The sequence below is a fragment of the Balaenoptera ricei genome, chromosome 9, assembly GCF_028023285.1.
Source record: "Balaenoptera ricei isolate mBalRic1 chromosome 9, mBalRic1.hap2, whole genome shotgun sequence".
Classification (NCBI taxonomy): domain Eukaryota; kingdom Metazoa; phylum Chordata; class Mammalia; order Artiodactyla; family Balaenopteridae; genus Balaenoptera; species Balaenoptera ricei.
Genome location: NC_082647.1, coordinates 52,999,812 through 53,015,354, shown reverse-complemented (window position 1 = coordinate 53,015,354; position 15,543 = coordinate 52,999,812). Strand labels below are relative to the sequence as shown.

Here is a 15,543-nt window from a genome sequence, read left to right as displayed (position 1 = left end):
TCAGCACCTCTTTTTACCCTGAAGGATGCTGAGGACCAACGAAAGTTGCTACACGCCATGGTTTGAAATAGCCTCGTCTCTAGTCACTCATCCAGTCAGAAATGGCTTCACCTTTGGTGATAGCCATGAACACAACTTGAATTTTGCCCACCTCCTTATCAATCAATATCTGTCCAAGCTTTCAGGTACTTTTATGAGGAAATCAGTTTGAAAAAAAGCGATGTGCTGTTTATAGCTAAACAAGCTGTATACTTTTGTAAAACATAAGAACGATTTTCCTGTCCTGCATCAAAACTTCCATTATCTTCAAAGATGTTTAAGTTTCTATCATAGTCAATAAAACTCTTTCTAAGAAATGATGGCTTGATTACTTAACACAATGGTAAATTTGTTAATGTATCTGTAAAAAAAATTTTCCCATTCTTCTTCTTAAACACTTTCCTAAAGTTTTCTTGAAAAGCACATCAAAGTACTCCTAACTATTGCTAAACTGCAGGTGATACCAAACTAATCTTGAAAATAACCCACTATTTATAGCAAATGGAGACTGACACCAAAATTATCCATCTCAATAAGAACAAATTTTCCAAACTCCCACTTACAAGGACTCTTCCATTATTAACATACTTTTTTTTTAATACGTACCACATGCCATGTAAAATGAGCTTGTTGCTCATTTTGCACAAACTAAGTGTGAGTTTTCAGAGCATCAGCTGTCACACGAGTTAGGACATCAATCTTTATGTAAGCGTCATCTCCTGATCCAGGACAGGCACAGTCTGCAGTCTGAACTACGTTAATGGGGAAAAGAGTGGGCCCCTGAAAGCCCCCTCCCACTAGCCTGCAGAGCCTTAGACAAGACCAGTGAAGGATATGATCTTGGAGGAGGAAGGAAGGAGGGAAAATAAGGAATAAAGAAGAAGAAGAATAGGAAGGAGGAGAAGAAGAGGAGGAAGAGGAGGAGGAGGAGGAGAAAGTGGTCCCTCTCTCTGAACCAAACACTTAAAGCTCATGAGGGCATGGAAACAATCCCAAGGGCCATTAGAGCAAGTCTGGCTAAAAAACACATGGTTCTCTTTAAAAACAAGAGACCTCAGTCAAGAGTGGAGCCAACCACTGAAACCTCAATGGGCTGAGATCAAAAACTCAGAAAGTGTCTCAGACTTTTTCAGGTCACTCTCTCTAGTTGAGCCAGGAGGATACTGGACTGAGCTGGCACAGTGGACCCAGTATCTTCTCTCTAGACCTGATTTTTTTTTTTTTTTTTTTCCCCTGAGCCTCGCCTTCCACTACCCTTTTACCCACAGCCTGCTCCTGCCCCCAGGTTCTGATGACCCAAGATTACTCTCCTGCAAACTGCTCCGACTCCAGCCTACCCTAGGTTAATACTACCCTGCATAACCTTGACTGCTATGGATCCACAGCTAGGTTCCAGGCCAGACTCCTGACAGGACAGTCCAAAGGCATTAAAAATCCACCAGGGAATTCATGGACACCAGGTCTATGAAGTGGCAGCTCTCTCTGCAGCATCTTGCTATCTAATCCGAAGAAAGAGAAACCACTGAGAGCAAAGCTTGAGCTCTGACCAGGAGTAGCAACTGGTGTGTACCAGCCTGACCCCAAAGTCCTCACCTCACTAGAGGAGGAAATGAAGGCAATTTCTCCCAAAGAAGCCTGCTTAAAAGGCAAACTGAAAAAAAAAAAAAAAAATTACATAAGAATAGAAATTGACCAACTAGAGGCATGATTCAGTGCCAAACAGAATAAGAGGTCAAAGAAAACTGTCAACCAGTTCTACTGCCTTGGGCAGAAAATTTTAAAACGACTTGCAAAATGTGAGCTCTTGAGGTCTAGCTTCAGGGAAGTATCATCGATTTCCCATCTTCAAAGAGTCATCTAATGTTCTTCACTTGGGACAAAAAAAAAAAAATGCAGCAAAAGGGCAACTATTGCTAAGTGCTAAAGTCCCCTCATACAAAATTAATTTTTAAAAAGGAGAATAAAAATGTTGATTTACACTTACAGATGAATATGATTCTGAAACATCGTTTCAATACAAACAACAAATAGATTGTGAGACAGGATGGGGCAGGGGGAGGGAAGGATTAAGCTCCTTACTCTTTCTCTGTCTAGCTTTAGAACTGCTGATATTTCTGAATCATGGTACAACATTTTAAATTTTATCTTCAAAATCAAGTTATATATAATACTCTGCTCTGGGGAAAACAGATTTCTGTCTTAAAAGCAACTCAGAAGGTAAAATCAAAAAGTAAAGGACACCTAGAAGTTTAAAATCAGTTTTTCTATATGATGTTTTCATATTTTTTAAAATACAGCATATTGAACTCCATTTCTGTGTCAAATAATTGCAATTATCAAAGGGGATGTAAATTCAATATTTGAAAAGACTAAAATTATTCATGCATTTATTCATATGGAGCCCAACCTTATTCCAAAAAAGATTTCAGCTTGTTTTATGTGGACAATTACAAGATAAAATGAAATTTTTAAGTAGATGAGGAACCCAGGGGAGACGGAAAACTCTTTAATTCAATAAATATTTATTAAGCACCGACTCTGTGCCAGTCACTGCTCTAGGTAGTGGAGATGTGTGGTGACGGAACAGACAAGATCACTATTCTCATGTAGTTTACCATCCAGGGATGGCATAGTGAAAGAAAGACAATAAACAAGTCAATCATTAAAAAGAATGTCAAGTGCTAGGAAGAAAAAAAGACTAATGGTGACAAGGAGGGGAGTGGAATGGGAATACTTTAGAAAAGTGGACAGAGGAAACCTCTTGAGATCACTTTTTTTAAGCCCAATATTTATTTTAGTCTAACATGCACTTGAAAATGTGCACAGATATGACTTCCCAGATTGATAAATTATCACTAGTCGAGAGAGATTTCGGATGATTTTGCATTGAAATGGGGATGATGGGAAGGAAGAGGACAATGAGACAGGAATGAAGCTGCTATGAAAACTTATGCTGGGACTTCCGCTTTGGAGGAGGACACAATTCGCCTTGAAACTTTTGGCATTCATGTCAAGGAAGGAAACACAGTTACAAGATAAATCTCTCCTCTTGGTCATGCGGAGACACCATGTGTAACGTTCTCCAAGACTTCCATGAATAATGTAACTGGTTTCTCAGGAACATTTCTTACAATGTCCTTCAAAATATCCTTTAGAAAAAGCCTGGAAGGTGATTGAAGAGGTCAGGGAAGTGACTGAGGAAACGGATACCAATTCAGATAGCAAACTCCCTTGTGACTAACTGGAATCCAAGGAGATTTAAGAAAAAATATCTTAAACCTTGAGAATACAAAGAGCTCCTAGACCCTGGATACAAACTGGAATCCCCTGGAGAGACTTTTTAAAATACTCCCACCCCAGAATGCTCTATGGAGGAATAGATGATAATTCTCCATAAATACTTTCTGTTGAGTGAATTTCTGGCAGATTAAACTCCAACAAGTATTCAGAGTGCAGATGTTCTCTGCTGCCATTTAGAAGAAGATTCAGATATTTCCATGTGGTTAAAAGAATATCTGAGGTAGAGGTAGAAATTATACCCATTTCTAGAAATGAAGACATATAACAAGTGTGAAACAGGACATCAATTCACCCCTGAATGAAGCTAGCGAGGGAGGAGACCAGGGCAGGGCCAAGAGTTTTAAAGAAATGGTAGGTTTGTTCCAATACATAGATGACACAGTAACCACATGTGAAATAAGTAAGAAAGATTACAAGAGGCTTATTTTATGTGGATCTCTAACATTTTCTTTGAGAATTCTTAACCCAATTCTACTACTTGTCAGTTGTATGACCTTGGGCTGGTTAATTAGCGTCCTTAAGCCTCAGTTTCCTCATCTATAAAATGGGTATAATAATATCTACCTCATAATGAGAGATAACACATGTAAATCGCTCAGCACAGTGTCTGACACGTGGTAAATATTCAGTAAATATTAATTCTTATTTTCAACTCTTTCCCTCAATATTTGCTTTCTAATGCTTTTATTACCAAAGTAAACACATCCAGCTAGATGTTCACAGAAGCTATCATTTTGGTTATTATTATTACATATGTCTTTGACCTGAATGCTTTGACATCTGGGACTCTAGAGCTACTTGTTCTATGAAGACACAAAAGATATTTTGTATCTTTTCATTTGGAGAAGGATACACAAACACGGATTCCTTTTTAGCATTTCATGTTTCTGCTTTATGAAACTTAAAGCAGAAGAAGAGCATGTATAATTTTGGTACTGACAACTGTCCTGAAATCTTTGATTTACGAAGAAAGATTATAACAATCAATGTTCACATGCAGTTCCGAAACAAAACACACATCCTTTGAGAGGTGTTTCTAACCTTTTAAATGTTAAATATCTTTATATATTCCATTCTCATTCTCAAGGTAGTAGAAATGAAGCATTCCTACTGTGTTCCGCAAGTTTCTTCACTACTATATAACTTTTAAAAATATTTTCAAGTGCTGCAAGAAATATATAGTTCCAATGGGACAGATGTAAGACATCTTTTACCCCAGTGCCATTGAAAGATATCTAAGGAAATGTTGGTGACCTCCTGTGCTAAGGCCAGGTTAGCCTAGTGCTTCAGCACATAGGCAGTGCAGTGGAGCTGAAGTGTCTGGGTTCAAATACCCTCTCCGCTACCTACCAGCTTTGTGATTTTGCAGCTAAATATTACCTGTCACATGATTCTTGTGAGGATGCAATGTGTTTGTACAGATCAAAAGTACTCAGAAAACTGTTCAGCACATAAAAAGTAACCCCATGAGTTACCATTTATTAAATATTTATTAAATATTATTAAATATTTTAGTGTATACTATAACATGACAACACTATTATAAGTATTTCTCTTTTCCTGGTTTCTCTTTCCTTCCTCCTTCTTGCCATTCTCCTCAAGGTCTCTTCCTCTTCTTGTGCCCTCCCCCACTCTTTTTAATAACATCCTTTTTCCCTTTGGGGCTTATCCATAATCCTCAATGATAAATGTGGCAATATATGGGCCCCACTGGAGTTATAGAGTACTACTAACCCTATATGACAAGAAAGCAGACCTCCCTCCATGTACTTTTAGAAGGGGCTTTAATCATTAAAAATGATACAACACTTGGCATTCTTTGAAATAAGAGAAAAGAAATAAAACTTAAGGACAATTTGTATCATCCCATAAGCTTTTAGAGTCATTCATAGTTTTCCACGTGTAGCTGTAAAGAAGCGATGAAAGACAAGGTTCTTCTGTGCACGGTGTGCACGGTAAAACCACTGGGCAGAATTTCAAAGATGCCCAAAAGAAATATATACAAATTGGGATCTCATAGACTAAAAGCAAGATGTAAGGAAAACTCCTACAATTCTAAATTTTATTTTCTTTTAACTATTTAACTGTAAGAGAAGGTTGACAGGAGAATAAAAATGTGCTGAGAAATGTCTCCTTCCTATTTATGGCAGTGGAACAAAGTTTTGATTGGTGGCAAACTTTACCAGTATTGAGCTACTTAGGTTTAACAAATGCACATTAAGGAAAAAAAAGATGTTTGTGCTATCCTTGCAAAATACTTCTAAAGCTGTAATTCCTAGGAGTCCTTTTCCGCCAGGGAAGCAGTACTGCAGACAACTTTTGGTTAAGCTGACTCAGTGCTCCCAAGTGAAACAACCCAATTTTAAGTACAGCTCATCCATGCTTAGGCATATGGATAATTATATTCATAAGAACAGAGCACAGGCACTTCCCTGGTGGCACAGTGGTTAAGAATCTGCCTGCCGAAGCAGGGGACATGGGTTCAAGCCCTGGTCCAGGAAGATCCCACATGTTGCAGAGCAACTAAGCCCATGCGCCACAACTACTGAGCCTGCCCTCTAGAGCCCGTGAACCACAACTACTGAGCCCGCGTGCCACAACTAGTGAAGCCCCCCGCCTAGAGCCCGTGCTCCGCAACAAGAAAAGCCACCGCAATGAGAAGGCCGCGCACCGCAACAAAGAGCAGCCCCCCCTCGCCGCAACTAGAGAAAGCCCGCGCACAGCAACAAAGACCCAATGCAGCCAAAAATTAATTAATTAATTAATTATTTTAAAAACGAATGGAGCACAGCTACTGCTTGCCATCCTGCGACCATCTTGCATTTTCCCCATTCGTTACTGATTATCAAAACTATAATAAATGGTAGATCTATGTTCTTGGCACTTGACTACTTGAGAAGCTTACAACACTTTCCAGGGAATGAGATAGAAAGAAAAATACGTAGCCTCTCTATTCACTGGCAATAAAGACTTTTGACAAAAAGAAATTCTGCTACTTGTAGAGAAAAGCAATTACTGGCTGCGAAACAAATTATTGAAAATGTATGGGTTGACCACACAACAAAATAAACCACCAAATAACCTCTGATGCTACAGTAAAACTATCATGCTTGGCTAGCAAAAAAGGAGAAACCATTAAGGTGCTTACTCTGAAAAACAGAAATTATGTGATCATCAGTATCAAACCAACAGTAGGACTCAGTAGGTGATATCTTGCCCATATGGGTGTCCAGTTAAAAATATATTTTATCCTATTATCTGCAACATACAATTTTTTCAGCACAAAAAATTTCAAGTCAGAGGAAAGGAAGACTGAATACTTTGAATATTCTAGTTCTGAGTGCTATTTTACAGGACTGAAATTACTTCAGACTAGGCAGACAATCTTTAGGACAGCAAGGTTACCCACAATCAAATATAATTTCTTTGACTACCATTTCTAGAACTTCATGCCACAATAAGCTTTCAGTATGGGCTGATCATCTGATTCAGGATAAAAATAAAGTATGTGTTCAAGTAACTGGCCAGATAGTAAAGAAATCTTTTACAATATGGACTCATACAAACAGAATGATTATTTCACACCAATCAAACTGCCAGTATTTCCACAGAACTAAAATATTAAAATTTTTTCCAAAAATATAACTGTGCAGTTCCATTTAGTGATGAAAACTGAAGTAAGGACACATTAAAAGTAAAATTAAGGTGTTTTATACCATCACAGTTCTTGTGAGCTTTCTGAAACATTAAGTAAAACATTGCTGGTTTCCTTACTCTAGGTTAATGGCTCTATCTTACCAGGTGAGAAGTGATTCTTGAATTAGGTTAGATGACTTATAACATTTCTTCCATCTCTACAACTGTTAAGATTCCACTTATGTAAATTCGAGTAATTTGTAACTTCTGGGAATGTGTTAAATTCAGGTAATTAGGGCACCATTTTGCATTAAGGCAAATGTCATAAAATTTCTAAACAGTACTCAAGCAGCCTGAGGGAGTTAATGTTATTTAACAAAAACTCATATAGTGCTTACAGAATATGCAGCACTGTTCTAAATGCTTTATAAATATTAACTCATTTATACTAAGCAGCTAAGTATACTTAGTAACTAAGTTCTTGCAAGCTTAATGAGTATGTGAATTGGCATTTAACAATGAAATAAAGTGAACAACCACTTTCACTCAGCTTTTGAAATTAAGATAATTCATTTCTGGGACTTCCCTAGCGGCGCAGTGGTTAAGAATCTGCCTGCCAATTCAGGGGACATGGGTTCGATCCCTGGTCTGGGAAGATCCCACATGCCGTGGAGCAACTAAGCACTTGCGCCACAACTACTGAGCCTGTGCTCTAGAGCCCGTGAGCCACAACTACTGAAGCCCACGCGCCTATGGCCTGTGTTCCGCAATGAGAAGCCACCGCAATGAGAAACCCACGCATCGCAACGAAGAGTAGCCCCCGCTTGCTGCAACTAGAGAAAGCACACACGCAACAACGAAGACCCAATGCAGCAAAAAAAAAAAGATTATTCATTTCTAACAATTAGGGTTATTCCACGACAACGTGAATCTGGTCAGTAACTCTCCTTACTGAAATCCTTGAATCGCTTTCAGGACAAGTCCAAATTCCTCAGCAAGTCATGAAGGTGCTGCAGCATCTATTTTCTGGTTTCCTGTTTTGTTTCATCTGTCCGTTAAATCCTAACTATTTGCAGTTTAAAATGTGTCTTGATGTCACATGCCCACATACCTCCTGCCCCTTCTGTTTGATATGCCCACCCCTTCCCTTTAATTTGGCCACTTCCTACTCACCCTCAAAACACAGCTCAGATAACACCTCTCTCTGAGAGCCCTGACTGCTCACCTGGGTTAAGCACTGTCTTCTCTCTTCCACAGCTCTCTGTGATCACCTCCAGAAAATCACACACAAGTACAGAGTGTAACTGCCTATCCATTCATCCATCTTCCTACTTGTCTGTAAATTCCTTAAAGGCTAGAACTGGGTCTTTTATCTCTAAATCCCCAGGGTCTTGCAAAAAAAATTGGTACACAGTATGAGCTCAAGTATATAAATGCCTTTTTAATAAACAAATAAACAAATCAATATATACCTTTGTGAGCTGATAGAAAAGCATCCTAATTTTATTTCTGAAGTAGAAAGGAAGTTGCTAAACATATTTATGAGTATAAATTACATCTATTTTAATCACCAAAGAAATAACAAGGTCCATACAGAATTAACTTATGTTTTGGGGTTCAGTGACAGCTCTCAACGAAACAAGAAATGACAAATTGCAGGACCACTCCTTACTTTCCTAACTGTAGGAAGTGTTGGCTTATGACAACTAGGTCTTTACAACTCTAACTGCCAGATTCAGTCCTACTAGTCAGTGATCAGTAACTGTAGTTGAGGAGCATGGTAAACTGCTACAGCTCCCAGGTGATCCAGGTATCCAACCAGATGCACTCTGTATACCTCACCATGTGCCAGCACTGACATAATTGCTTGTCATAATTACTATGATGATAAGACAGGATCTTCACTCTCATTTCTGACTTGAATGAATAATCTACTCACGCTGTTTAACCTAAATCCTACCGATTCATTCACACCTCACCAAAAGCCAGAGTCATTCTTCTCAATAGTGAGGTTTATTCTTATAGGAAGTAGAAGCTGCACAGGCCCCAAGTATCTTCTGCCCCAAGTAGAGAGGCCTATGAACCAAAATAATCTACAGAAGTGGTATTTCAGGGGGCTTCCCTGGTGGCGCAGTGGTTGAGAATCCGCCTGCCAATGCAGGGGACACGGGTTCGAGCCCTGGTCTGGGAAGATCCCACATGCCGCGGAGCAACTGGGCCCGTGAGCCACAACTACTGAGCCTGCGCGTCTGGAGCCTGTGCTCCGCAACAAGAGAGGCCGCGATAGTGAGAGGCCCACGCACTGCGATGAAGAGTGGCCCCCGCTCACCGCAACTAGAGAAAGCCCTCGCACAGAAACGAAGACCCAACACAGCCAAAAATAAATAAATAAATAAAATCAAAAAAAAAATTTAAAAAGAAGTGGTATTTCAGAAATGGGGAGAAAAAGGAGGACTGCCTGTTGTCCAAGAGTGGTGGTCTTTACCAACACAGAGAAGGGCAGAGGGTACCTAAAGACATCACCAGCATGAGGCAGAGACTCCGGAGTTTAGAGGTGCAATCCTGCAGCATTTTCTGCATCTCTACTTTCTTCCTCTCTGAGAAACTTTTTGTGACTTGTTTTAAAGCACTGTCTATATCAGTAAAAATTCAGATTGTGAAAGACTCTACCGATAAAAGACCCCACATCTTCAATGAATAAATTGCATGGAAAAAAGCAAGGAAATGGAGGGGGAAACCATGCATTAAAGAGACTGTAAAAACAAAAAAAAAACCTAATTGCAGTTTATAGACATTATCTGGGCCCTGGATCAAACAAACTTAAATATATATATAATGTTTATATATCTATTTTATATATTTACATATATTTAACACATTTGTATATTTAATACATATCAGCTATGATAATATCATGGTTACATTTTCTAAAAAATCTATATCTTTTAGAGGTGCATAGTGAAATTTTATAAATGAAATGATATGATTTGCTTCAAAATAATACAGAAAGGGAGAAAAAATAGATAGGATGTAGATAAAATGAGATTGGCTATGAGTTGTTAATGATTGAAGCTGGGAGTTCATTATAATAGTCTGTCTACTTTTGTGTGTGTGTTTGAAATTTTTTATAATCAAAAGTTGTAACTGGTTTTTTCGGCCTCGGCGCACGACTCGGCTCAGTCCAGTTCAAGATGCTGGCAAACAGGGCTGGTGCTTGAAAGCTTTTCGAGGAGATAAGGTGTATTTGAACATGTGACGAGTGATATATACAGAGTAGAGGTTTTTGCTTACTGTCCCTTTCATGGTGGTAGCAGCGGAGGACTTTTGAAAAGGTGCCAAATATCTGCAAGAACATATATCTGCCCCATAGAGAATTTCTGTAGAATTCAATTCCATTTAAACTATTTAAAATCATTTTTCTGCCAACCAGCCCCAGCCTGAAGCTCAACATAGTAACTAGACTAGCTATTCTATCAATACAGCTATCTTAAGAAAACTGTCAGCTGCTTGAATTTACAAAGGTTAGTTCTAAATCCCATACTTTTGACTATTCTAAACATTGTATGTTTCAAAGTATCCTTTTAAAAACTTGTTTTTTTGTGTTTACAGTTTTTCCTATAATAGATTATTTTGATGATTAAATTTGACCCCTTTGACAGACAACAGATCAGTGGATTCCTAAGGAGCAGGGAGGAGTTTGCTGCATAGGTTTTGGTCGGGGGTGGGGTGGGTGTTGAAGAACTGCTCTACACTTTGATTATGGTGCTGATTGCCTTGGTCACATTTTGGAGTGAGTTTTACTGAATGTAAATTCAACTTCAATAAACATGGCTTTAAAAACTTAAAAAAAAAAAAAGTTGTAACTGAGCGTGAGAATATTCCTCTACAGAAATAATTCTAATGTATTGAAAAATAAGACAGTGTCCTATGCTTCTTCAGTTTTACTATGGAAAAAAGTCAAAATAGAAAAGGTATTTACCAAACATTAATTCAAATAAATAAATAAAATTCAAATAAAAAATAAATAAAATAGGTATTTACCAAACAATTCAAATGATGGGATTCTTCATTAATGCTTGGCATATTAGATTTTCTACTCTAATAATGTAACTAATGGATATTACTATAGCCCTTTAAATTAATTTCTATCATGTTAAAATGTTAACAGAACTAAGTACTTGGCTACAAATACAGATTTAAGTAGTATTTTTCTATTTTTACACTTACAGATAAATTACTGAGTATCACATCATCAAGATACATCTTAAAATATTAAGAATATATTTATACATGTGAAAATGTTCAGCCTGCCTTTGCTTCAGTGAAGTGTGTAAAATTTTCGACTACATGAACAAGTTCTGCCTTAATATGTACTTACAGGTGGGTGAACTGGTTGCCAGGTTGATACATGTAAATACAAAAAATGCTTACATAGCCCCAAAATATTTACTTAAATTAACCAGTAAATTCAAAATAATTTTCAAGTATATCTGTGGCTGTGTGATATTGACCTAAATATGGGTAAACGGTAGTTCAATTTTTATTTAAAAACATACTTTATAAATGCCCAATAAGCAACAGGGCCCTAATTACACCAAGAGGACTGCTACCAATGAAGAAAGGGGGGAGCCGGACACCTTTTCTGGAAGGTGGAGGTGAATGGGTACATCTCTGATGTCCACAAATTGAGTGAGCTGAGAACCTTGCAGTTCAGCTTAATCTTAGGGTTTGAGTTTAGTTAGGGATGTCTAGGCTTGTTTTTCCAATTTTCCTACAGTACCAATCTTGGCTTAAATCACATAAAGTCTTCCCTTTGAAAATTAAAATAACCACAACAACAATAATGATGATGCAAATCCTGCTCAAATATTATATCCCTTCTTGCCTACGCATGGCTTTTGCCTGACAGAGGTGAGAGGGTCTCCGCCCCTTCGCTCAGGTTCCCGCACAACTACCAGAGGCAACCCGCACAAACTCCTCTCCAGCAAAGCCCCCTGCCTGTGGTTCTTTTGGGGTTTGTCGCCCCTTTCTCTTCTTTTTTGCACAGGGAGCGCCACGCATGACTCGCATTAGAATTGCACCGGTTTCACCCAAGACACTGCATCTCCAGGGCAACGGAGAGCAAACGCGGGGTCGGGGTGGGCCGGGCCGCGCGGAGGACCACCCCCAGCACCACGCCTCTCACCTGCCCGCCGCCGGGGTCGCCCCGCACCCGCGTATCGAGCGCGTCGTGCCCAGTTTCGTCTTCGCCCGAGCTGTAGATGAGCCGGAGTGGCACGATGCTCTGGCGCTCCAGGAAGCGGTTTTCCTTCCTCCTCTCCAGCTCCGTCAACGAGGCGTCTCCTCCAGGCAGGAAAGGGGGAAGGAGGAATTGGGGAGAAAAGGCGAAAATAATGACCCTGACCCACACTCGTCCATCCTGCGGTCCAACGTCTCCCTTATGAAGATCCCACCTCCCCCTCCCTCCCGGACCCCATCTGGTAAGGATGCAGAGACACAAGACGCAGAGCCTTGGACCAGCTAATCTGAGAGCATCCAGGATCGGGGCCCAGAAGCAGGGCACCCCTCTCCCATCCTCCGCATTCCTCTTCTACTTCAGAAGAAAAACAGGCATTTGACCTAAAGCTTCTAATGCATCCACACTGTATTTTTGCTTCACTTCTCTCCACCCTTCTAAAAAAACAAAAAAATCTCCCTGCGCACTCGGGAAATGGGGATGCCTCTTTACAAATGCGCTTGAGGGCTGCAAAGATGCCCGGAAAATGGTACGTCCCGGAGCCACAGAGGGCGGCGAACTTACCTGCCCGGCCGCAGCCCGCCGGGGGACAGGTCCCCAGGGCGCAGAGCAGTAAGAAGGGCACGGATACAGCCGCCGCCGCCTGCATGGTGCAGCCGTCAGCCCTCCTCGCCCGAGACGCTCAGCTCCTCATGCCCGGGCAGCCGCGTCCGGATCCCGCGCCCCGCGGCCCCGGCTCGCCTGGGCCGCCCCCTCCCAGCCCCGGCCGGTGCTGCGGCGACCGCGGCGCTGCAGCCTCCACCGCGGCGCTGCCTCAGTGCTGCATTGTGCTCCGCGGGCGCTTCCGCTGGCGGGGGGAGCGAGCGAGTGCTGCATTGGGCGGTTGGCTGTAGCTAAGTGGTTTCTAGCGCCACCCACCTCATCCCCTGGCAGAGGCTCCGGCGGGCGACGAGAACTCGGCGGGGAGCGAGCGCCGGGTGAACTCTCCCCCGCGCGCGGGCAGGGGCGCGCGCACGAGAGTCAGCTGGGAAATGTAGTTCTCTCTCCACTTCCCACTCGTCTCCAAGACGGCGCGGACTGTCGCGACCTCGTGACCACAGGGTCATCTACAGACTGGAGACGGGAGGGAGGAAAAGGTCGAAAGAAAGAAAGGTCATCGCTGGCAAGGCCTCCCGGCACCGAGCATGCCCGAATGCGCCGACGCGGGAGCCGGGATTCAGGCACTGCGTCCCCAAAGAACTGTAATAATGTTTCCTGCAGATTTAGTAGTTAATTTAAATTATTACCAGGCAGTCATACCCTCAAGAGTACATGGTAAGTTAATCATTCAACAAACATTGTTTGAGTACCTACTATGTGCATGGCGGTTGACAAGAGCAAGGAACACAACAGTGAAGGACACGGGTATGAGGCAACTGCTGTCAGATATACTGAGTGAATACCGTTTTGTACAGTACAGAGATGTTTTCCTCCTTCCCTGGAAGAATTTTTTTTTTACTCCCTGCCTCTATTGACATGGTTTCAAGTCCACTCACCATCATGGTGATTTGAAAATACTCTCCAGTGTGTCAGTGTCCCAGCCCAAGTGTGTTATCCAGCATTAAATACGACTTAGACATGGTTTCCCAAGCAAACAGTAGAGAGGGACTCTTTTTTCTGTTGTCCTAAATTCTTGCCTAAGAGAAAAATCTATCATATTTCAGTAACCACATCTCACTGAGCTTATTGTCGCTTCAAAAAATTTCCCCCAAATCTTCAACTAATGAGACCCTTAGGAATTCTATATATGACATGCAACTGAAGCCTGAATAAGGACTACGAAATTTCAATAGTGCACTTTAGACCTTGATGCAGAAGATTCCATAATAGTTACAGTAAAATAAAACTAGAACCCAAGGGCCTGAAAAAGCCCTTTACCTTCATTCCCTGCATTATGGACCCAAATTCTTACCCCAGTTCTCTCAGTTCGGAGAATTAATTTTACAGGTTTTGTAACTGTTGTGCTTCTCTAAGTATACCGCACAATTTTTAAATTTAAATCTTTTGCTGTTATAAACAATGCCTCCCTGCGCATGTGTTGTGAGCATTTCTCTAAGGCAGATACCAAAACAAGAAATTGCTTGGTTCACAGGGTTTGCACATATTTTAGATGTAATAAATACATGCCTTTAAACCATTCCATCTCCCTGGGACAGAATGGACCTCCTGAGAGGCAAGGTAAGTGAGAAGATTCCTCTGGCACTAAGCTACAGTTTCCCAAGCAGTGTGTTATGGAGGCAGAGGAGTGGGAATAAGCTTGTCTCAGTAGCATTTCAAAACAAAGCATCCCATCCTATAGGGACAGAATCTCCTTTGAATCTCTTGGAAGGTAGTGCATTTCTGGCAACATCTTTCCTATTTCATATATATATCTACATATTTGTGGGATTTTTGCTGTTTTTCTTTCATTTGATTCCCACCAGCTAGTTCATTAACACATTTCTCACCTCGCATATTTCTCTTTGTTTTTGATGAGAACATTTAAGTTCTATGCTTAGCAAATCTCTATTTAATACTGGTGTTATCAACTGTAGTCACCATTTTTTACATTAGATCTCAGATATTATTGGTCTTATAGCTGAAAGTTGGCATGCTTTTACCAACCTCTGTTTCCCCCATTCCCAGCCTCTGGTACCCACGTTTCTACTCTCTATTTCTATAAGTTTTACTTTTTTTTTATTCCACATATAAGTGATATCATGCAGTATGTCTTTCTCTGTCTGACTTATTTTACTTATAATGTCTTCAGGTCCATCCATGTTGTCACAAGTAGCAGGATTTCCTTCTTTCTTATGGCTGAATAATATTCCACTGTGTGTGTGTGTGTAGATATACATATATACACACACACCCACACACACACACACATATATATATATATATATATATATATATATATATATATATATATGGGCTTGGCCAAAAAGTTCGTTCAGTTTTAAGTAAAAATAAAAGACACATTTTTCATTTTCATTAAGAACTTTATTGAACAACGTATTCCCTAACTGAACGAACTTTTTGGCCAACCCAATATATATACACACACCACTTTTCCTTTATCCATTCATTTGTTGATGGACATTTCAGTGGTTTCCACATCTTGGATAGTGTGACTATGCTGCAATGAACATGGGGCTGCAGCAGTTTGGGGGGAAGCTCCCACTCCAGCCCCGCCACTCTTAGCACCAAGAGTTAGGAGTTACAGGTTTGGGGAGAAACTAAAGCCATAGTTTTTGACCCCCTGAGGCTAACCCTGATTCATAAGGCTACCTGCACCTCTGGATTTTGGATTC

General features: G+C 40.7%; 1 protein-coding gene across 10 annotated transcripts in view; it reads right to left on the bottom strand.

Moving 5' to 3' along the window:
* ADAM22 (ADAM metallopeptidase domain 22) overlaps window positions 1–12,954 on the bottom strand; it is a 245,897-nt gene extending 232,943 nt beyond the window's left edge. For 8 of the 10 annotated variants that reach the window (XM_059933783.1, XM_059933786.1, XM_059933776.1 and 5 more), the window contains exons 1-2: window positions 12,776–12,952; window positions 12,161–12,318 (exon numbers count right to left, since the gene is read on the bottom strand). In XM_059933783.1, the coding sequence (XP_059789766.1) occupies window positions 12,161–12,318; window positions 12,776–12,860 (243 nt within the window). In that variant the 5' untranslated portion in view covers window positions 12,861–12,952. Of the gene's footprint in view, window positions 1–12,160; window positions 12,319–12,775 lie in introns of all 10 variants that reach the window. The other 2 variants (XM_059933784.1, XM_059933785.1) reach the window with 2 other exon arrangements.
* Window positions 12,955–15,543: the final 2,589 nt, after the last annotated feature.